The following is a 23,821-nucleotide window of genomic DNA, read 5'->3' as shown; positions in this document are numbered from 1 at the left end:
CGCTGCTCAGTACCTCTCTGTCCCTCAGTTCAAGTGCTCTATAAAATTAAAAAAAAAAAATTGCCTCATGTGTCGATGTGACAGTCAATACTTACCAAGCTGACGGACAAAAAAATTACCTCGCTCACGTGATCCACTTCTGATTGCCGTGGCTGGAACTCCTCATCAGACGAAGAAACCGGAGAAGACATTCTGATGCGTGTTGAAAGAAAAAAATTGAAGAAATTAGGACATGTAGATCCAAAAAATTGAAAATGAATGCATTGGCTAGGATATACTCACATTGCTCTGTGTCTTGTCCAACAATGTGTCCGGGCAGGGTGCTGTCTTCTTTGGAGTCTGATGAGAAGTGACCAGAAACTTCCCCCAACCTTCCTTTTATAACCCTGCTGCTATGGGGGAGGCTTATCAGTGTCTAGACATCCTTATCTACAGTTAATTCAATGGTGCCAAAAAAAACGCATGCGTCAAAAAAACGCATGCAAACGCATGTCCAAAAAAACGCATGCGTCCCCATTGACTCCAATGCATTTTTTTTCCAAAAAAAACGCATGTAAACGCATGCGTTTTTTTGGGGAAAAAAAACGCCCCTCAAAATACTACAAGTTGCATTTTAGAAAATGAACGCATGCAGTAAAAAAACGCATGCGTTCACAAACGCGTGCAAACGCGTACACCAAAAAACGCATGCGTTTTCAATGTTAAATATAGGGAAAAAAACGCATGCGTTTTTTGGGTAATAAACGCTGCAGACAAAAACGCAAGTGTGAAACCACCCTAACATAGAATATCTTTCTCTTTTATGTAGGTGTAGGACATCTATGTCCGGGATCATCTGTCCATGGTTTCCATCCAGCCAACCGATCAACACCTTGTGATCAAGTTCGCAATATGCTTATGGTAAGTAGACTGAAAAAAAAAAAATATAAATTAGCCATGTTATATACAAACAATATAAAAAATCCACACAACTAGCCAATTATAAGCTATAATAAAATGAGCAGAGTATTAGAACAATCCATACTAAAAATTAATAAAATATATAAAATATAAAATATTCCATATATGTTTAAAAATCCTATATAATCATAAAAGAAAATAAAAAATCCTATAAAAGCTAAAACATGGTTGTTACAAAAGGGTGCAAAGCTCAAATTCTCATTTAATCCTTTTGGTGACACTGTATCGAGAGTCCAAATTCACTTCATTTCTTTCTTGGCCAGTGCTATACTCACTTTATCACCCCTCTCATTAGGTTTTATCATATCTTTGCCAGTTATCTTCAATAAAGATGCATCGCAATTGTGATGTAGTTTAAAATGCTTTGGTATAGTCTTTAGTAGTGATGCATCATTCACTTCTTTGGCAGCCAAAATCCCCAGAATATGTTCTCTGGCACGGACCTTCAATTGTCTTGTCGTCATGCCTATATATACCAAAGAACAGGGGCATGTGGCGTGATAAATCACCGCTCTGGATGTGCAAGTTATGGTCTGCTTAATTTTGAATAAAGATGAGCCGTCACAGTTACAGAAAGAATCAGTTCTTTGCATGTTGGGACACGCGACACATTGGCCACACGGTCTGCATCCTACAGCTGCTCTGGTATTACTTAAAAATGAAGGGACCTCTGAGACATAAGTGTAGTGACTTTTAACCAACTGGTCCTTCAAATTCCTAGATCTACGATAGGTGATATTGGGTTTATCCCCGATGTATTGCGATAAAATTGGGTCCGCCTTTAGAATGGCCCAGGATTTGGTCAAAAATGACTTCATCAACTCAGTTTGTCCGTGATATTGAGTGATATACCTTGTCAACCTGCTGGTTTTGGGTGGTTTCCTTTCATATAGGGCCTGATGTCTTGTTACATGTTTGGCCCGATTGTAACCTTTTTTGATTGAGCGTTTGCTGTAACCACGTTCCAAAAACCTTTCTTTTAAATCTGATGCTTGTTCCTCAAAGTCTACCTCCTTCGTGCATATTCTACGTAGGCGTAGAAATTGGCCTACGGGAATAGATCTAATCATTGGCGGAGGATGAGATGAGGAAGCGTGGAGGAAGGAGTGGATTTACGAAAAATATTTGTATAAAGAAAACCATCGTCACCTTTATGGATCCCCACGTCCAAAAACTCCATGTACTTCATGTCACACTTGTATGTAAGATGAATATTCCGGGAATTCAAGTTCAACTGTTCCATAAATTTATGAAGTGATTCCACAGGACCTTGCCAAATAAAAAATATGTCATCAATGAACCGCACCCAAATCGGGATGCGGTCCATTGATGACATTGGCTCAGTGTGAAAGAGGTCCCTCTCCCACAGCCCCAGGAACAAATTTGCATATGAGGGCGCAAAAGAAGCCCCCATTGCTGTCCCCTGGAGCTGTAGGTAGAGGGACCCCTTAAAAAGAAAAAAATTTTTGGACAAAGAAAATTCGAGGAGTTGTATAACAAATTTTCTCATGGACATGGGTAGTGACGATGTCTCCAAAAAATAGCCTGACGCCTGCAGACCATCTTGATGGCGGATATTGGTGTATAGACTTTCCACGTCGCATGACACCAGAAATGTATCATCCCCTACAAAAAGACCATCTATTTCCTTTAAAAATTCATTCGTGTCTTTGATAAAAGATGGCAGATTTTCAACCAATGGTTGTAGCCTTGAGTCAAGAAATTTATTGATGTTTTCAAGGTAGTTTCCACACCCAGAGACTATAGGTCTTCCAGGAGGTACAGATTTGTTCTTATGGACCTTTGGTAATAAATAAAATGTTGACACCGTTGGTTCTGGTACTTGAAGTGCCGAAAATAGATCCTTACTAATAACTTCCGTATCAAGAGCATCCTTTAAAATTACTGATAGTTCAGCACGAAATTTGGCTAAGGGGTTAAAAGTTAATTTCTTATAGAACACATTGTCTCTCAGTTGCCTAAATACCTCATGTTCATACATTTTTGTGGGCCAGATCACAACATTTCCCCCCTTGTCAGCCGGTTTAATAATTACATCAGATAGCCCTTCTAATTTTTTAAGGGCCATTCTTTCATCTCTATGTAAATTAGCACTTGATGGAAAACGTGGAATATTATCGAATTCTTTGCTTACCGTCTTGACAAAAGTATCAATGACGGGACAGGCTGACAAAAGGGGAAATTTGCGAGATTTCGGACGGATAGACGTGGGGATCTTACCTCCCATTGGTGTGTTGTGCTCTCGTGCCAGTTCGTCTAAGACATCTAGTGCCTCCTGCTCCGCCTCTGTAGGGAATAATTGTAACATTTCCTCATTTTGAAAATGTTTTTTGAACAGCAACTTCCTGCCAAACAAATGCAAGTCTTTTATGGCCACAAATTTGTCAAATCGTGCTGTTGGACAAAACATTAAGCCCTTTTGTAACACATTAATCTCAATCTCAGATAGAGTGTGAGTACTAAGATTAATCACCTTAAGATTATTCCTTGGATTTTCCGGTGAATACCTGAAGTTGCGTTTAGCTGGAGCATATCGTGGTTCCCTTTTACGCTTTGAGGTAGATACAATGGAGGCCAGAGTGGATACAGAGACGGAGGAGGAGGCACCAGAAACATCCACCAGAGCCTGATTAGATGAGGCTGAATCCAACCGGTCACGTGGATTACCATTTTGAACATGTTGGCGCCACCTATAAATTCTTCCTTTTGCAAAATCACCCTGGTCTCTCGTCAATTTGTTCTTCTGAGTTGTTTGGATGCTTTTAATCCACTGGTCCATTTGTTTATCCAATAGACCATCCATGGATGATAATTGCTCATTAGATAAACAAGCCTTTGCCTTCGTATATATTTCATCCAAGGACTTATCGATCGTATCAATATTCTTATTGCATCTTTTTACATACCTTGGTAAAGCCTGTAGATTCGAAAAATCCTGATATTGTGGTGGTTCTATTTCTGTATTATGTATATACAATTTATTATATCCTGTTATTGAGCATGTTCTATTTATGTTTTTAAAAAAAAATTTATTTTCTCTTTTTGATTTTTGTTGATCATTGGCACCCCAGTAATAAAGCCATATATTACTTACCCTATGCTTATGTATGATTCTTTTTGTATTTTGATCCATGTGGTATTGTGTTGGTTTTTAGTCTCTTCCTCACAGTGGGTTTCACTGTAACTTTGCACAGTACACCCGGGTGGTTCTTTATATATTTTGTATACATATATATTCAGAATTGTCTTTTTTAGACCGGCTATTTCTTCTTATTTTCCAATTTCGTGTGTACTGTGACATATATACTGCGTGTATAAATGTATTGTCTAAATGTTCCCAAGGGTAATTTAGAATTTGATTATGCTTCTGTATATTCCCCTGCGTGGGATATTGTTGTGTATCTTTCTTGGTTCTTCTTTGAAAAATAAAAACAAGTTGAAACTAAACATGTAAGGGGAATTCTGAAGAGACAAGTTGAGCATTAGTAACTTTCTTTTGAACTATTCACTGTACATATCGGGAGTCACTTCATGTATTTTAATATATTTAAAGATATGCAAAGCATGATGGATAAAGAAACAAGACAGAAGAAAAATTGGTGTCTTCGAAATGGGGTGCTTGAGAAGGTTGCTATCAATACCATGGATGACAAGGTAAGAAACAAATCAATTTTGGAACAAATCAAGCAACACATGTCACTCGAAGCAAGGATCATCAAGCTAAACCTTGCTTACTTTGGATGCATCATACTGAGAGAGCAATCACTGCAGAAGGACATCATGGCTGGAAAAATGGAAGGAAAAAGGCGAAGAGGAAGACCAGCAACCCAATGCCTTCATACAATCAAGATAATGACGTAGAAGACCCTGTGGACCAATCTAGGCTTACACAAGATCGATCTTCCTACAGAGCGTTCATCCATTAAGTCACCATGGCTCGAGATCTTGCTTAAAGGGAAGATGCCATCGAAAAAATTTTCTTTGACAGCAATTGAAAAAATGTAAAGAATTAATTTTTACATTTTCTTAAAAAATATTATCATTTGTTTATAATTTAGTAAAATATGAAAAATAATTTGAAAAGGTTTGGCATTTCCACTTTTAAACACTAGGGGGAGCAGCTACTGAAATTTGACAAAAACCTAGTGTACAAATAGCTCACATTACAGCACTGCAGTAATTATGGGCGGAGTCTGCTGACGTGTGTGATGTCTCCTCTCCTCCCCTTCTGGTGTTTGCTAAGGGGTAAGAGAGGATGATATTCAGGAACACAGTGAGCAGCCATTTTGTTGGTAATTGCAAAGTTATACTGACAAGTAGACAGTCACCGAGGATGGCAGACAGCAAGGATTCTGGGAGATTTATGGTGGAGGGAGCAGGTTGACTGCAGCACAGAGTATTTCAGGAGTGTACTGGTCTATGGGGGCGCCCTGTTTGGTGCACAGAGCAGCCAGTGATTTACATAGAGCGTTGTCTTTTATACACATGGATGGACAGTCTGCTCCACAAAAATCCAGGAAACATTTCTGAGGATTGATGGCCTGGTCTGATCCAGACTTTGCATGCAAAGACCCCATTCCCCTCCTCAGATCCTGTCTTCTCCATCCTGTCCTGGCGACGTGTAAAAGCGAGGTGACAGGCGCAGTCCGGGGTGACGCTGGGAAGGAAATGTAGCCATATAGTAACGATAAAAATGAGACCCCTCTCTTCAGCTGCCTCACCAGCCTTCCCCTGACTGCACCTATCTGGAGGTCATGCTGCCCCCTCTATTACCCCAGACCCGCGTGCAGGTGCTCAGCCAGAACCACCCTAGATTGGGTCCCCTTTCTGAAGATAATACTACCATAGTTTTCTCACATAATACCACCATATAGATCACACATAATACTGTCATATAGATCACACATATTACCGCCATATAGGTCACACACAATACTATCAAATAGATCACACAATACTGTCATACAGTTCTCACGTAATACCACCATATAGATCACACATAATACCGCCATATAGATCACACATAATACCGCCATAGTGTTCTCTCATAATACCACCATAGTGTTCTCACATAATACCGCCATATAGATCACACATAATACCACTATATAGATCACACATAATGCTGCCAGTGTTCTCACATAATACCGCCATACAGATGTCACATAATACCGTCAAATAGATCCCACAATACCGCCATATACTTCTCACATAATGCCGCCACATAGATCTCACATAATACCGCCATATAGATCACACAATACCGACATATACTTTTCACATGATGCCGCCACATAGATCTCACATAATACCGCCACATAGATCACACTCAATACCACCATATAATTCTCACAATACTGATCACACATAATACCACCTTACAGATCACATATAATACCGTCATATAGATCACACATAATGCCATAATACAGCATGACCCCCGCAGCTCCTGTTATCGCATGCATTGAGTAGTGTGTGCAATGGGGAAAGACATGCAGGGGGGAGAGGATTAGATACATGGCTCAACAGACAGTATCACACAAGAGAGGATTAGATATACTGTTCAGCAGATAGTATCACACAGGAGAGAATTAGATACATGGGTCAGCAGACAGTATCACACCGTATAGGATTAGATACACGGCTCAGCACAGTATCACAGGATAAGATTAGATACACAGCTCAACAGTTTCACACAGGAGAGGATTAGATACACAGCTTAGCAGTCACTATCACACAGGATAGGATTAGATACACGGCTCAGCAGTCAGTATCACACAGGAGAGGATTAGGTACACAGGTCAGCAGTCAGTATCACACAGGAGAGGATTAGGTACACAGGTCAGCAGACAATATCACACAGTATAGGATTAGATACACAGCTCAGCACAGTATCACACAGGATAGGATTAGATACACGTCTCAGCAGTCAGTATCACACAGGAGCGGATTAGATACACGGCTCAGCAGTCAGTATCACATAGGAGAGGATTAGATACACATCTCAGCAGACAGTATCACACAGGAGAGGATTAGATACACGGCTCAGCAGTCAGTAACACACAGGAGAGGATTAGATACACGGCTCAGCAGACCGTATCACACAGGATAGGATTAGATACACGGCTCAGCAGACAGTATTACACAGGAGAGGATTAGATACACGGCTCAGCAGTCAGTAACACACAGGAGAGGATTAGATACATGGCGCAGCATAATATCACACAGTATAGGATTAGATACACGGCTCAGCAGACCGTATCACACAGGATAGGATTAGATACACGGCTCAGCAGACAGTATCATGCAGGAGAGGATTAGATACATAGTTCAGCAGTCAGTTTCCACAGGAGAGGATTAGATACATGGCTCAGCAGTCAGTATCACACAGGAGAGGATTAGATACATGGCTCATCACAGTATCACACAGGATAGGATAAGAAACATGGCTCAGCAGTCAGCATCACACAGGAGAGGATTAGATAAATGTCTCAGCAAACCGTATCACACAGGATAGGATTAGATATATGGCTCAGCAGTCAGTATCACACAAGAGCGGATTAGATACACGGCTCAGCAGACCGTATCACACAGGATAGGATTAGATACACGGCTCAGCAGACAGTATCACACAGGATAGGATTAGATACACGGCTCAGCAGACAGTATCATGCAGGAGAGGATTAGATACATAGTTCAGCAGTCAGTTTCCACAGGAGAGGATTAGATACACGGCTCAGCAGTCAGTAACACACAGGAGAGGATTAGATACACGGCTCAGCAGACCGTATCACACAGGATAGGATTAGATACACGGCTCAGCAGACAGTATTACACAGGAGAGGATTAGATACACGGCTCAGCAGTCAGTAACACACAGGAGAGGATTAGATACATGGCGCAGCATAATATCACACAGTATAGGATTAGATACACGGCTCAGCAGACCGTATCACACAGGATAGGATTAGATACACGGCTCAGCAGACAGTATCATGCAGGAGAGGATTAGATACATAGTTCAGCAGTCAGTTTCCACAGGAGAGGATTAGATACATGGCTCAGCAGTCAGTATCACACAGGAGAGGATTAGATACATGGCTCATCACAGTATCACACAGGATAGGATAAGAAACATGGCTCAGCAGTCAGCATCACACAGGAGAGGATTAGATACATGTCTCAGCAAACCGTATCACACAGGATAGGATTAGATATATGGCTCAGCAGTCAGTATCACACAAGAGCGGATTAGATACACGGCTCAGCAGACCGTATCACACAGGATAGGATTAGATACACGGCTCAGCAGACAGTATCACACAGGATAGGATTAGATACACGGCTCAGCAGACAGTATCATGCAGGAGAGGATTAGATACATAGTTCAGCAGTCAGTTTCCACAGGAGAGGATTAGATACATGGCTCAGCAGTCAGTATCACACAGGAGAGGATTAGATACATGGCTCATCACAGTATCACACAGGATAGGATAAGAAACATGGCTCAGCAGTCAGCATCACACAGGAGAGGATTAGATACATGTCTCAGCAAACCGTATCACACAGGATAGGATTAGATATATGGCTCAGCAGTCAGTATCACACAAGAGCGGATTAGATACACGGCTCAGCAGACCGTATCACACAGGATAGGATTAGATACACGGCTCAGCAGACAGTATCATGCAGGAGAGGATTAGAAACATAGTTTAGCAGTCAGTTTCACACAGGAGAGGATTAGATACACGGGTCAGCAGACAGTATCACACAGGAGAGGATTAGATACACGGCTCAGCACAGTATCACACAGGATAGGATTAGATACACGGCTCAGCAGTCAGCATCACACAGGAGAGATTTAGATACACGGCTCAACAAACCGTATCACACAGGATAGGATTAGATATACGGCTCAGCAGACAGTATCACACAGGAGTGGATTAGATACATGGCTCAGCAGACAGTATCACACAGGAGTGGATTAGATACACGGCTCAGCAGTCAGTATCATACAGGAGAGGATTAGATACACGTCTCAGCAGACAGTATCACACAGAATAGGATTAGATACACGGCTCAGCAGTCAGTATCACACAGGAGAGGATTAGATACATAGATCACTAGTCAGTTTCACACAGGAGGGGATTAGATACACGGCTCAGCAGTCAGTATCACACAGGAGAGGATTAGATACACGGGTCAGCAGACAATATCACACAGTATAGGATTAGATGCATGGCTCAGCACAGTATAACACAGGATAGGATTAGATACACGGCTCAGCAGTCAGCATCACACAGGAGAGGATTATATACACGGCTCAGCAAATCGTATCACACAGGATAGGATTAGATACACGGCTTAGCAGTCAGTATCACACAGAAGAGGATTAGATACACGGGTCAGCAGATAGTATCACACAGTATAGAATTAGATACACGGCTCAGCACAGTATCACACAGGATAGGATTAAATACACGGCTCAGCAGTCAGTATCACACAGGAGAGGATTAGATACACGGCTCAGCAGACCATATCACACAGGATAGGATTGGATATATGGCTCAGCAGTCAGTATCACACAGGAGAGGATTAGATACACGGCTCAGCAGACAGTATCACACAGAAGAGGATTAGATACACGGGTCAGCAGATAGTATCACACAGTATAGAATTAGATACATGGCTCAGCACAGTATCACACAGGATAGGATTAAATACTAGGCTCAGCAGTCAGTATCACACAGGAGAGGATTAGATACACTCCTCAGCAGACCATATCACACAGGATAGGATTGGATATACGGCTCAGCAGTCAGTATCACACAGGAGTGGATTAGATACACGGCTCAGCAGACCGTATCACACAGGATAGGATTAGATACACGGCTCAGCAGACAGTATCACGCAGGAGAGGATTAGATACATAGTTTAGCAGTCAGTTTCACACAGGAGAGGATTAGATACACGGCTCAGCAGACAGTATCACACAGGAGAGGATTAGATACACGGCTCAGCAAACCGTATCACACAGGAGTGGATTAGTTACACGAGTCAGCAGACCGTATCACACAGGATAGGATTAGATACACGGCTCAGCAGACAGTATCACGCAGGAGAGGATTAGATACATAGTTTAGCAGTCAGTATCACACAGGAGTGGATTAGATACACGGCTCAGCACAGTATCACACAGGATAGGATTAGATACACTGCTCAGCAGTCAGCTTCACACAGGAGAGGATTAGATACATGGCTCAGAAAACCGTATCACACAGGATAGGATTAGATATACGGCTCAGCAGTCAGTATCACACAGGAGCAGATTACAGGGCTCAGCAGTTAGTATCACACAGAAGAGGATTAGATACACGGGTCAGCAGATAGTATCACACAGTATAGAATTAGATACACGGCTCAGCACAGTATCACACAGGATAGGATTAAATACGCGGCTCAGCAGTCAGTATCACACAGGAAAGGATTAGATACACGGCTCAGCAGACAGTATCACACAGGAGAGGATTAGATACACGGCTTAGCAGACAATATCACACAGGAGAGGATTAGATACTCAGGTCAGCACAGTATCACACAGTATAGTAATAGATACACGGTCTGATGTCCTCATGAGGAGCTGCAGTGAGAGGTCGGAGCAGCACAGAGAGCCTCCCCATCCCCCTATTACCTCTCTGCAGCTCCTGATAAGAGGACATCAGACCGCAGCACTTCATCGTCTCTAGCAATTCTAGAGAGTAGAGCCAGGGCACCAGGCAGCATAGAAGAGGACAGGGAATAGCCGACTGCTGACAGTGTGAAGGGGGAGACAGAAGGAGCTGCCCCTCCTATAACAGCGCAGCTCACAGATACACTGTGGGCTCCAGAAAGATGGAGCCAACCTCCTCCCTCTGCTGTGATCTGGACAGCCCAGGTGGTGTGCCCAGATTACAGCAGGGAGCAGCTCAATACAAAGTATAGGGTCGACGTCCGACCGTTGACTCCTATGCCCAGGGCAGCCGTATTTGCTGAGTGTAAGTGTCGTGCTGGGACTCTTACACTCCTGCAAAGCAAAATGGTGGCGCCCAGTGGCTGCAAAAACAATTAATAATAAAAAAGATATTAAAGTAAAAAAAATTAATTTTGTATTAAAAATAATTGTTTATATAAACAATCATTTTTAATACAAAAACAAAATTGCAGCACCTTCCCTTTAAGGCCAATAATAATAATAATCATTCTATTATCAGCAAAATATTGATTATGTATTTGTTAGAAAAAACTGATATTATTTGCAAGTTCAAAATCATGGCACACCCATAATTACCTTTTTTAATTTTGTGTAATTATTCCTATAATCTATTGTTATTTGTCTGTCATTGTGAATTAATAAACAATATTTTAAATATTTGCTATTATATGTCATGTTTATATGTCCATATTTATAGGTTTATATTGCTTGTTTGATCTACAACTATTTTATTATGTGTTTGCTATGAATATTCAGAAAGCAATTAGTAATCAATATGGGCATTAATTGCAGACTCTCAGCTTTAATTAAGGATATTCACATCCTAACTGAAGTAAGGGTTTAGGAATGATAGCTCTTTAATATGTAGCTCCTTCTTTTTAAAGGGACTAAAAGTAGTAGGACAATTATCTCAAAAGCCTTTTAATGAGCTATGCCCTTGCTAATCCATCATAAATCAAGCAAGTAAAAGGTCTGGAGCTGATTCCAGTTGGGGCGTTTGCATTTGGAAGCTTTTGCTGTGAACTTATTACTTATATTCAAAGAAGCACTCAATGGAAGAGAAACAGACCATCATTAGACTAGAAGAAATCCATCAGAAAGATAGAAGAAAGTTAAGCTAAATGCAGTATGAGTCTCATAGATACAGCAAAGCACAAGATTAGCCCTAAGAAGGACTTTTAGTATGACGGTCTAGCAAAATATCACCACTAGAGGACTCAGATTCCTAAAAATGTTCACACGGGCCTGGACAACTTCTCTCTCTCTGATAAGAACTGTCCTTTAGCTGTACTATGGTGTCAGTTTGCTGAGCGTGGCAGTACCAGTAGTTTTATAATCTCTGATGAGGTAATGCGGACAGCCAATCACAGTACTGCCACTACCAAGATGGCTGCGACATTACAGTGACTGGCAAGCAAACCCCACATGTTTATTTTCTGTATAACAGGTGCCAAATATGCGAGGCGGGGATTCAAGCATTCTATCCGAGCACCAGCCAATGCTCGACAAGTGGCAAGCATATCCGAGCACACAGATACTCACGTGATATCCGAGTGTCACCGAGCACGTTCACTCATCACTATTATCCACCACCCTTTGTCTTCAAAACAGCCTCAGTTCTTTTAAGTACACATGCAAAGCCATGGATTTTATAAGGTAAAAGTCAGGTGTATGAGTAAGAAATTATACCAAAGGGGTGTAGTAATCCTTATTTTCATATGTAAGTTGAAGCACAGTCTTTAACTTAAAAAGAGACAGCTGTGCAGCAAGATTAAAACTCGGTGAGGAGCAGTCACACTCTTCTATAAAGACAGGTAGTTTAACCACATCAGTAAGGTCTCTCTCATGCCAAGATTTCAAAACAGACTGGGGTTTCAAAAGGTGCTGTTTTATGCTGTTTTGAAGCATCACCAACAAATGGGCATCCTTGAGAATCAGTAGTCAACTGGTTTTACGACTTCAGGATTTATTCTTTGGTTGGAATAACTGAGTTAAGTTGTCCAATGCATTATCTGCTGACTAGTGGTTAACAACAACACTGTATGATAATACACAGTATATATGTATGTATTCAAATTGATATATTTTGCTGTATATATAAGGTTGTTAAGTGCTACGTATGGAATAGTCAGTTTTAGAATTGTCCAATGTTTTATTTATTTGCAGAATAGCGTTAACCTATATTGCATGATCATTAATCATTGTATCTATTTATGGTAAATTGGCTAGATTTAGGTTGCTACATGCATGAATAATGAATTGCTATTTAAGGGGTTGCCCAGTATTTTAGATACATTCACTTTATGATAACTATGGTAACAACTTTTCCATATATTCAGTTTCGATTTTCTGGTTGCTTTGTGCATGTAAGCTTATAATATATTCTTAAAAGGAATAGTCAGATTGGGAGTTGTCTCATTACCTAGTCACTTGCTGACTAATAATAATAATAATAATAATCTTTATTTATATAGCGCCAACATATTCTGCAGCGCTTTACAGTTTAACAGTTTCAAATGCAAAAGTCATAAGTAACAACGTTAACAACACAATAATTAAAGCGAAATAAGACGACCCTGCTCGTGAGAGCTTACAATCTACAATGAGGTGGGGGAGATGCAAAGTACAGGAGCTTATTTACAATGATGTAATTACAATGATGGTCCTGCCATCTTCAGGGGATGGGGGATAGATGGAGATAGTGAATGGGCTACACACATACAAACATAAAATGACTTTGATTTGTGAACGTGGTAGGCCGCTCTGAAAAAATGTGTTTTGAGCGAGCGCCTAAAACAATGCAAATTGTGGATGGTCCTAATATCTTGGGGTAGAGCATTCCAGAGGATTGGTGCAGCACGGGAGAAGTCTTGGAGTCGGGAGTGGGAGGTACGGATTAGTGCAGAGGTTAGTCGAAAGTAATTTGCAGAGCTCAGCGGTCGGTTACGCCGATAGACAGAAATGAGGGAGGAGATGTATGGGGGTGTCGCACTGTGGAGAGCTTTGTGGGTGAGAACAAGTACTTTGAATTGTATCCTGTAATGAATGGGCAGCCAGCATAATGACTGGCAAAGAGCAGACGTGTCGAGTAATGATTAGCCAGATGGACGACCCTGGCTGCTGCATTAAGGATGGACTGGAGAGGGAAAAGTCGAGTGAGGGGGAGACCAATTAATAGAGCGTTGCAGTAGTCCAGGCGGGAGTGGATCAAGGCGACAGTGAGGGTTTTTGTTGTTTCCATGGTGAGAAAAGGGCGGATTCTAGAGATGTTCTTTAGGTGTAAGCGGCACGAGCGGGCAAGAGATTGTATATGGGAGGTGAATGAGAGATTGGAGTCAAACATAAAACCCAGAGAGCGCGTTTGCTGCCGGGGTGTTATTATGGTGCCACCCACGGAGAGGGAAATGTCAGATTTAGGGAGGTTAGTAGATGGTGGGAGCAGAAGAAGTTCAGTTTTGGAGAGGTTGAGTTTCAGATAGAGAGCGGACATGTGGAGACTGCAGACAGACAGTCAGTGGTGTTCTGTAGTACAGCGGGAGTAAGGTCAAGGGATGACGTGTATAGTCGTGTGTCATCAGCATAAAGATGGTACTGAAAGTCAAATCTGCTGATGATCTGTCCAATTGGGGCCGTGTAGAGGGAGAAGAGAAGGGGGCCAAGGACTGAGCCCTGAGGTACCCCGACAGTGAGAGGAAGAGGAGATGAAGTGGAGCCAGAGAACAGAACACTGAAGGAGCGGTCAGAAAGATAGAAAGAGAACCTGGAGAGAGCAGTGTCCTTAATGCCAAGTGACTGGAGCCTAGAGAGTAGGAGAGGGTGGTCAACAGTGTCGAAAGCTGCTGAAAGGTCGAGAAGAATGAGCAGAGAGTGGTCACCATTACGTTTTGCTGTCAGAAGGTCATTGGTCACTTTGATGAGTGCAGTTTCTGTCGAATGTAGGGTTAGCTGTTAATAAGTCGTTAAATCAAGTTTAGATAGATAGGGTGTCACTTTATATATTTATGCGTGAACTTAATGTACATAAGGAATTTCTGGTTTAGGAGTTGCCCTGTGTATTAGATATCTTTGCTTTCTACTGATTTTAGAAGCAGTTTTATTCCTGGACTGATGATTTTGTATAAGGGCTTATGCAAACGGCCATAGATTCCTGTATCCATGAGAATCATGCAGATGATCAGAGTTAGATTAGAGTGTCAGCCTAATGTGATCTGATTCTCTCACTGTGAAGAGATGGGGAACAAAATTTCTTCATTGTATCAGTGCACGGAAATCGGACATCACTTGGATGTATGTCACCATGATTTCCATGCACTGATTGACTTGCATGACTGAGTGTGATCCCAGTATTGGATCAAACTTGAACATGCAGTAATTTGTTTATTGACACACTCTGACTGAGGAAAAGATCAGACTTTTGCGCAGCCTCTTAGGCTAACATTGGTCCAGGTGTGATCTGATGTTTAGTCGGGTTGCACTTAGATCAATAATAAGGCAGCTAGAGACAATGCATCTCAGATGATTAGTCCAAAGCTGGTCCTTGGCGTCTTCTTCCCGCCCCACTCTCTTAATCCGACAGGTGTATACTCACATTGGAGCTAGATTTACTAAACCAATTTTGACAAAATCCTGGCAAAAATTGCTCTGAAGATGCACAAAATTTTGCCCAACTTGTGTTTGCTCCAAAAAAGTGTGACTTTTGGCATTTGCACTCTAGTTTCTTTCTGCTGACCCAAAATGGGTGGAGCTGATGTGGAGCAGCAGGGATGTGATGCTAAAGCTCATATAGTTCATGACAAGCTGTCTGTTGACCAAAATTTTAATCCAGTTGGGGACTGGAGTAAGATTTTAGGTGTGGCCCATAGTGCAGCATACTACTTGTCAGACGCTCCTAATTCATTAAGAGGTGGGCATCTCTGAATAAATCAGGAGTATATGATTCCTAACACTCCCCCGTCATTAAGACCGGCGACAATTCAAAGAATGTTTCCTCTGAAACAGCACAACAATTTTGAGGAAAACATACACAAATGCAATAATGCACCCAGTGTCTAATTCTGGTTGATAGGCTACCTTTAATGTAGCGTTATGCAACCAGAGGTGAATGAGATAAGCATTTTAATTTTAGTGGCAGGTTATGATGCTATAAAGGTGATAGTTTCATGTTGGGTTCTGCTAATTGGTAGGAAGCCTGAGATCATCAAGAGAAGTTTTAATTTTTGTTTTTTTGTTTCTGAACAGGGGAGGAGGAAGCTGGAAAGGGGCACCAGCAAGAAACATAACAGCTTGTTGCTTTCATCTGCCCCTTTTCCATCCTTTTAGTGATCACAAGGAGGTGAGTATTTTTTATTTTATTTAGCACCATCATTTTCCACAGCACTTTATAAATTATCCTCACTGTCCCATAGGGGCTCATAATCTAAGTATAGGATGTGTTGCCCTTACCAATCAGGAAATATATACTCTGATTACTATTAATTAAAGGGAACTTGTCCCATGATAATGCAGACCAATCTACAGACACCATGATATGGGGCAGGAGGAGCTGAGCAGATTGCAATATAGTTTTGTGAGAAAAGTTTCAGTATAATGATTTTCATCATTTAATCTTCTGCTCTTTCTGGGATTTTCGGTCCTGTGGGCGGTCTTCTCAGTGATTGACAGTGGTCTCCGTATGCACACTTAGGCAGGTTTCACACATCCTGATATTACCGGTACCGGTAAACACGGTATGGAAGATATCCGTGTCCGTGTGCTACATCCATGTGGCAGATGTGTGGTAATAATAATAATATAAATCTTTATATAGCGCCAACATATTCCGCAGCACTTTACAGTTTAACAGTATCGAACACAGCAGACATACAGTAAGTAACATTAACAATACAATAATTAAACCGAAATAAAACGACCCTGCTCGTGAGAGCTAACAATCTACAATGAGGTAGGGGAGATACAAAGCACAGGTGTGTATTTACAATGATGTATTTACAATGATTTACAATGATGTGTGCCGCCCTTGTGCCGCATCAGGATCACTCGGACGACTGCCGGGAAGCAGCACTACAGCAAGCGCTATTCCCCTGTCTGTGGTGCTGAAGCTGGCTGTCATTCCTTCTCCCCTGCTCAGGTGGCGAGCAGCACGAGCAGGGGAGAAGGGATGAAAGAAAAAAACGAGGTGGGGTCCCCCCTATATTTTACAACAAACCCAGCAAAACTCACAGGTGCAGGCTGCTATTCTCAGACTGGTAAGGGGCCTTGGATATGGACCCCCCAGCCTAAAAATAGCAGCCCGCAGCTGCCCAGAAAAGGCACATCTATTAGATGCGCCAATTCTGGAGCTTTGCCCAATTCTTCCCACTTGCCCTGTAGTGGTGGCAAGTGGAGTATTGAGGGCTTAATGTCACCTTCCTATTGTAAGGTGACATTATGCCGGCTTAGTAATGCAGAGGTGTCAATAAGACACCTATCCATTATTAATCCTAGAGTAGTTAAATGGTTAATCACACACAACACAGTAAGAAAAAAGTATTTTAATGAAATAAAACAATATACACATTTTTTCCATCTTTATTAATATGCCATTCCAAGCGAAGCACTCAAAATAATAAACCAACAATATACCATGCTTGTCTGATGTACAGTCGGCCCCATGCAGTAATCCATGTCTAGGGAAATTTACAGTTTACAACCAGGAGCACTGCTAATGTGACCACTCCCGGCTGTAAACTACTGGTGAATGAATGAAATGCTGTGAGCGGCGCTTCGGTGACTAGTTTTGATGTCACCGAAGCTAAGCTCCCTGGCGGCCTGAACTAAAATTAACTCTTCAGCGTGGTAAAATGCCATCTGATTTTTTAATGTATTTTTTTATGTATTATGTATTTTTATGTATTTTTAAATTTTTTAAATGACCAATAATATCAAATACAAGGGACAAATACCTCCGCACCATGACCAAATAACATTACCACCACATGGTGACCAATATTACCACATACAAGTAACAAATACCACCATGCCATGACCTGACCACATATTGCCACCACAGTGAACGAATAATAGCACATACAAGGAACAAATACCACCATACCAACACATATTACCACCACATAGTGACCAAATACTATAATACTGATCATTAATATAAAAACACTATACTAATGCCATTATGCACAGGAGGTCTGTACTTGTATACAGTGTCCTTGTACAGGTAATACAGTGATCACCAGTGGCATTATACACTCGAACGCTGTATATAGTGTACGGTAATACAGTGATCACCAGTGACATTATACACAGGAGCTCTGTATATAGTATACAGTATAAAGTGTAAGTGTACAGCTAACTCACTGACTCATCTGTGACATCTCTAGTTATAGTCCTTCATCTTCACTTTTCTTCTTCATCCAGTTCAGATCTCCATCACTTCTTACAGCCAGGACTCGTCTCTGCTGAAAATAACAGTAATCTAGAGCACATTTCCAAATTTTTCCTCAACCTCTATACTGTGCCAGATGAAGAAAAAAGTGACCATGTCGCCCTGCACAGTAACATAGAATAATGTAGCCCCATAGCAGAATAATGCTCCCCCATAGTATAATGCAGCCCCATAGCAGTATGATGCACCCAATAGTAGAATGCAGCCCTACAGCAGTTTAATGCACCTCCATAGTATAATGCAGCCCCCATAGTAGTATAATCGACCCCCATAGTGGTATATCGCACCCCCATAGCAGTATAATGCACCACATAGTATAATTAAGCCACATAACAATATAGTGCACCCCATAGTATAATGCAGCCCCATAGCAGTATAATGCACCCCATAGTATAATGCAGCCCCGTAGTAGTATAATTCACCCCATAGTAGTATAATGCAGCCCCATAGTAGTATAATGCACCCCATAATATAATGCATCCCCATAGTACAATGCAGTCCCATAGTAGTATAATGCACCCTTTAGCAGCATAATGTACCCCCATAGTAGTATAATTCACCCCATAGTAAAATGCAGCCCCATAGCAGTATAATGCACCCCAATAGTATAATGCAGCCCCATAGTAGCATAATGCACCCCACAGTATAAAGCAGCCCCACAGTAGTAAAATACAGCCCCATAGGGGTATAATGCACCCCCACACCACTGCTTTACAAAATAAAAAAAAGTTTCTTGTTACATGACCGAAACCCAGCAGTGAGCAGCGTCCTTCCATCTTTACATCTGAGGCACGGACCTTCGTTCGTTATGACAGTGACGAATCTCCTGCACGGCAGCAAATTATAGCTGTCCGTGCATCTCAGGATGCATGATCAGTTACTTAGCCGCCAGAAACCTGCTGCTGGGGCCCACTGAGCAGGGGAGAGGGGGTCCGCTGCGGGCACCATCTGCTCATTGGGCCCCATACGCCTGTAAGGGCAGTAATGCCCTGATGGCAGCCCTGCTAACTAGCCTATGTTTTGTAACAGACCATTGTATAAAACAAGCAAATTCCTTCTAGGTTTTTTACTTTAAAAAGTCTGATATTGTTTGTGCATGTACGCTCTGAATTGTAAAAAGATATTTTATTATTCTTGTTATTATTATTATTATTATTAATTTCTTCACAAAGTGCCAAGTATTTGTTTCAGAAATGATTTGGCTAGGGATAGATAATATGTTTATCTTCTTTGGCTAGGGGTATTTTCTCAGTGTGTGAAAAGTGTGAAAAGCGACATGGCAGAATAAGGGTTAAGCCATTGATTTACACTAAACGTGCCAGCTACTTTTCTTCAACGATTTGCTGGTTTAAAACGTAAAATCAGATGTCAGCTAAAAGGATGCAATGTGTAGGTGTAAAGTGCGTTTGCTTCTTCTAGGTGATAGCAAGCAACCGCATTTAGCGTCAAAGTTTAGCTCTCTGATGAAATATGTATATCTATACACACATATATATATATATATAAATTTATATGTCGCTGCATTTACCGTCATATATATATATTTATATATATATTTATATGTCGCTGCATATACCGTCGGTTTTAAACCCAGTACAATAAGAAACGTTTTCTGGGATTAACCTATTCAGTGCAAGAGCAGTCACACACGCCTCTTCCAATGGGAGCAGTGGCATCCATCGGACAAGGAGTTAAATGGCTCAGCTAGGAAGACAGCCAACCGGGGGATGCTTCCCCCATCCTTCTGATAAATGCTACACCTAACACTACAATCAGAAGTGAAAGTTGCTAATACCCAGCAGAAGTGGCATGCTGTATGTAGGCAGCCAGAGCTTGTGTGATGATGGCACAGTCTCCACTGCTAGCTGGGAAAGCAATGCTCTCTGCCCAGGAATAAAGGCAAGCAGCTTCTCAGCACGGGAATATCAGATCAGTTGCTTAATACAAATTGGGGAAGGCTGTCTGGCTGGCAGCTTTAAAAAGAGAGGAGCTATCTCAATTTCTCTCACTTAATCTTGGCTGCACGTCAGGAGCTGTGCAGCAGTGCAGCAGAAAGCAGCAGACCCCTTTCCCAGCACACAGACTTCCACTATGCTACTATAGCTCAGCGAATTTTCCGAGCTGGATTATCTATTGATTGCCTTCCCTCCCCCTTCATCCCTTCCAGGCTCTCCGGGATGTACATATGCGTTTGGATTTCTCAAGGATTCTCCCCCCTCTAACATGGATGTCCCACCATTCCTTGCAGTTGAAGGTTGCTCCTTGGTGCAGTGAATGAAGAACATGCAGGGATTGCTAATGGGTTTGGGAAGCGGATCCTCCTCGCTCATGTTGTCTCTGTGACCATGCCGTGATCGTGTCTGAGGGCCATCAGTCTATGTCCTCTCATTCTTCTTACCCTACCGGGGAAGCTGACACTCTGTAGTGGGAAGGGACCGTGCGGATATACCGTGGAACCATGAAGATGACATGCCCTCTTCTAACTCATTCATTCTTCAGGTGCACCCTAAGATTCGTCGCCTGCTTGCTGTGGATTGGGTACACTCAAGGGACCACACATGTCCTACGGTTTGGTAAGATTGCCTTTTACTTTGCTTCCTATTGAATGGAGTAAGCTCAGGGAAAACAATACCCAGATGTCTGCTAGGTGTGATTATTACAGCCAGGTCTTTCCCAATGAAAACACACTCATCTATCTATGGTGTCTGCAGAAATGGATTATTGTCACCGCAGTCCAATGACAGCTCGGTGATAATGAGGGATAGAATGGGAATGTGTCATCTAGGAAGCTCTGATCGGTGTGCATTGTTACATGTTAGTCATCCAGTCATGTGGGAAGTGTGTAGTAAAAGGGGACAATTTAGTCAACAGTCTCGTAAATACGTCAAAGATTATTTCTATAGCCCCCCGTAAGCCCCTAACTCTACATAGGAGCGGGTTCCTTCAACAAGCCAATGATTGACTTTAGAGCTCTGAGAGTAAGTTACTATTTCTCTGATCGAGACATGTGGGCAGAAGCATAAAAAAAAGTAAATGCTAGTCTGGGATGTTTACAATAATAGCTAGTAGAGTCCTATGAACAGTTGTTGAAGATCCATCTATGGTCTTCAGACAGATCACACACAGAAGAGATGCCAAACTTTGTCCAAGTGGTTAAAGTGCTGGCTGAAGAGACTAGACATGACAAGTGAAGTCACCCATTCATTAGTATATGTGAGAGCAGGACATTACTTAGTGCTTTAAGCCTCTGAGATGGAAGGAGGAGGTAGACATTTATTAGACTGGTCATCATGGATATCAGCAGCTGACAAATAAAAAAGCTTCATCAGCCTGATACATCCAAATTCATTCTTCTGGTTCCAAAATGTGACTTGTTCCTGCCACCATCTGGTACTAAGGTGATGCTTGAGGCATGTTACTAATAGCAACCATCTCTAGGAATGCTGGTTTCTTTGGAAGCAGACACACACGTTCATATATCACCTGCATGAACAGAACCTGTAAATTACAATAGGAGCCATGCCTCAGCATGGGGAATGATGATACAATGACCTGCTACACAATTCACCTAATGCCATGCTAGAGGATAGTCTCTGCTCAACTCCTCAACACCCAAAGGCGCAGTGCTAGGAATTCTGGAAAAGTCCCTTGTCCTCCATAGATCACAGAGAACATACTGCCAAGAACAACAAGTATTGGTAAAATAAGAAGTCATGGTGACAATAAGACATTAGGATGAGGTGTCACACCTATAATGTGAAGGGATGGCCAGGAGTGGATGGATGGCAGTGGTAGTCATGTGAACCTTGCCTAGTACCACACCAGGGAACATTTATTATCTCATAGAACTGCTTAGAGGAGATTTCCCTACCACGCTGCCATGGATCTTGACCATGACAGATGGTTTGCGGATGTGACTCAGGCATCCTGGTACCAGGTTTTCCCACATCAGTGCCCTTTTCGCAGAACAAACGATGATTCAATGCATTCCTCCTTTACTTCTTACAGAACATTTAACAATATTAATAACAATAGAGATTTGCAGTCCTGTGCTCCCTTCTGCCTGGCTGAGGTCAAGAGTTGTCTGAAGAGAGTCTTCAAAGGACAACTAGCCGCTGATTTTCTGCCTCAGCCTGCAGCACTATGGCAACAGGCGAGTCCTTAAACAATTGCTGGGCTTTCAGCAAGATACTGTACGCTCCTACTGAGGCTTGTGTACATGCACACCACAGGGCGACCTGTACTGGCTGCTCACAGGAGTCTGAGGTCTACTACCCATAGGATGGGTGGATGGATAAATAGACATAGATGACACATTTTGGATATTTAGAAATGATGCAAACTTATAAACACATTGCTAATGCATGTCATATATGTATATATTAGCATTTATTATTATAGCGCCATTTATTCCATAGCGCTTTACAGGTGAGAAGGGGTATACATAATAAAAACAAGTACAATAATCTTACACACTATGTATATATATTAATCCATTCGTCTATATGTAGATAGATATAGAATTATATATATGACTCGCACGTATATCATCAATTTACAAATGCAAAATCACATCACTATCCACAATCACTACAAGAGCCACAATCACATCGATGTGTTAAAGTTTGCTCTGAAAATCTGCACTGCAATGAAAGCATTATAGGAATTCAACATTATATAGCGTGTCACTTTAGGAAAAAAAAATACTTTTTTTGTCTTAATAATATTTTCACTAAACATATATTTTTTTTTTTTTCATGAGAGGCAGAAAGTTTAAATGCAGAATTCAGTGCTACCTAACAAGTTAATACTTTACAGTTGCTTTATTTTTCCCATATGCTATTAGTCACAGATTCAGTTCTTTGCCGCTGCCAGTCTGTTTGCAACGTGGTGTCAGCCGTGCATGTGAGCCAAGAAAATCATAAAATGTTATTCTCATAAGGCAGGGGTATTACTGGCATGGGTTATAGCTCTGAGTATTTTAGTTTTCACCCATCAACCCATCACAATAATACTGCTGTTGGGATCTTACTTTACCAGTTACATGCAATGAGTACAATTCTTAACCTTAGTTAATAATGTAGCAAATGAATAAATGCAAGTCCATTTAATCTATCTATCTATCTATCTATCTCATATCTATCTATCTATCCATATCTATCTATCTATCTATCTATCTATCTATCCATATCTATCTATCTATCTATCTATCTATCTATCTATCTCATATCTATCTATCTATCCATATCTATCTATCTATCTATCTATCTATCTATCTATCTATCTATCTTTCCATATCTATCTATCTATCTATCTATCTATCTATCCATAGCTATCTATCTATCTATCTATCTATCTATCTCATATCTATCTATCTATCCATATCTATCTATCTATCTATCTATCTATCTATCTATCTATCTATCTATCCATATCTATCTATCTATCTATCTATCTATCTATCTATCTATCTATCTATCTATCTTTCCATATCTATCTATCTATCTATCTATCTATCCATAGCTATCTATCTATCTATCTATCTATCTATCTATCTATCTATCTATCTATCTATCTATCCATATCTATCTATCTATCTATCTATCTATCTATCTATCTCATATCTATCTATCTATCTATCTATCTATCTA

General features: G+C 41.2%; 1 protein-coding gene across 2 annotated transcripts in view; it reads left to right on the top strand.

Annotated features, from left to right (window-relative positions):
* The window catches only part of GRIK2 (glutamate ionotropic receptor kainate type subunit 2), a 1,405,635-nt gene that overhangs the window by 39,393 nt on the left and 1,342,421 nt on the right, over positions 1–23,821 (top strand). Inside the window, exons 2-4 of one of the 2 annotated variants that reach the window (XM_069726310.1) lie at positions 809–900; positions 15,971–16,064; positions 20,338–20,743. In XM_069726310.1, the coding sequence (XP_069582411.1) occupies positions 20,629–20,743 (115 nt within the window). In that variant the 5' untranslated portion in view covers positions 809–900; positions 15,971–16,064; positions 20,338–20,628. Of the gene's footprint in view, positions 1–808; positions 901–15,970; positions 16,065–19,832; positions 20,744–23,821 lie in introns of those variants that run through there. The other variant, XM_069726309.1, reaches the window with a different exon arrangement.

This window comes from Ranitomeya imitator, chromosome 5 (genome assembly GCF_032444005.1).
Source record: "Ranitomeya imitator isolate aRanImi1 chromosome 5, aRanImi1.pri, whole genome shotgun sequence".
Lineage (NCBI taxonomy): Eukaryota > Metazoa > Chordata > Amphibia > Anura > Dendrobatidae > Ranitomeya > Ranitomeya imitator.
The sequence above is the reverse complement of the archived record's forward strand: the minus strand, read 5'-3'. Positions and strand labels throughout refer to the sequence as shown.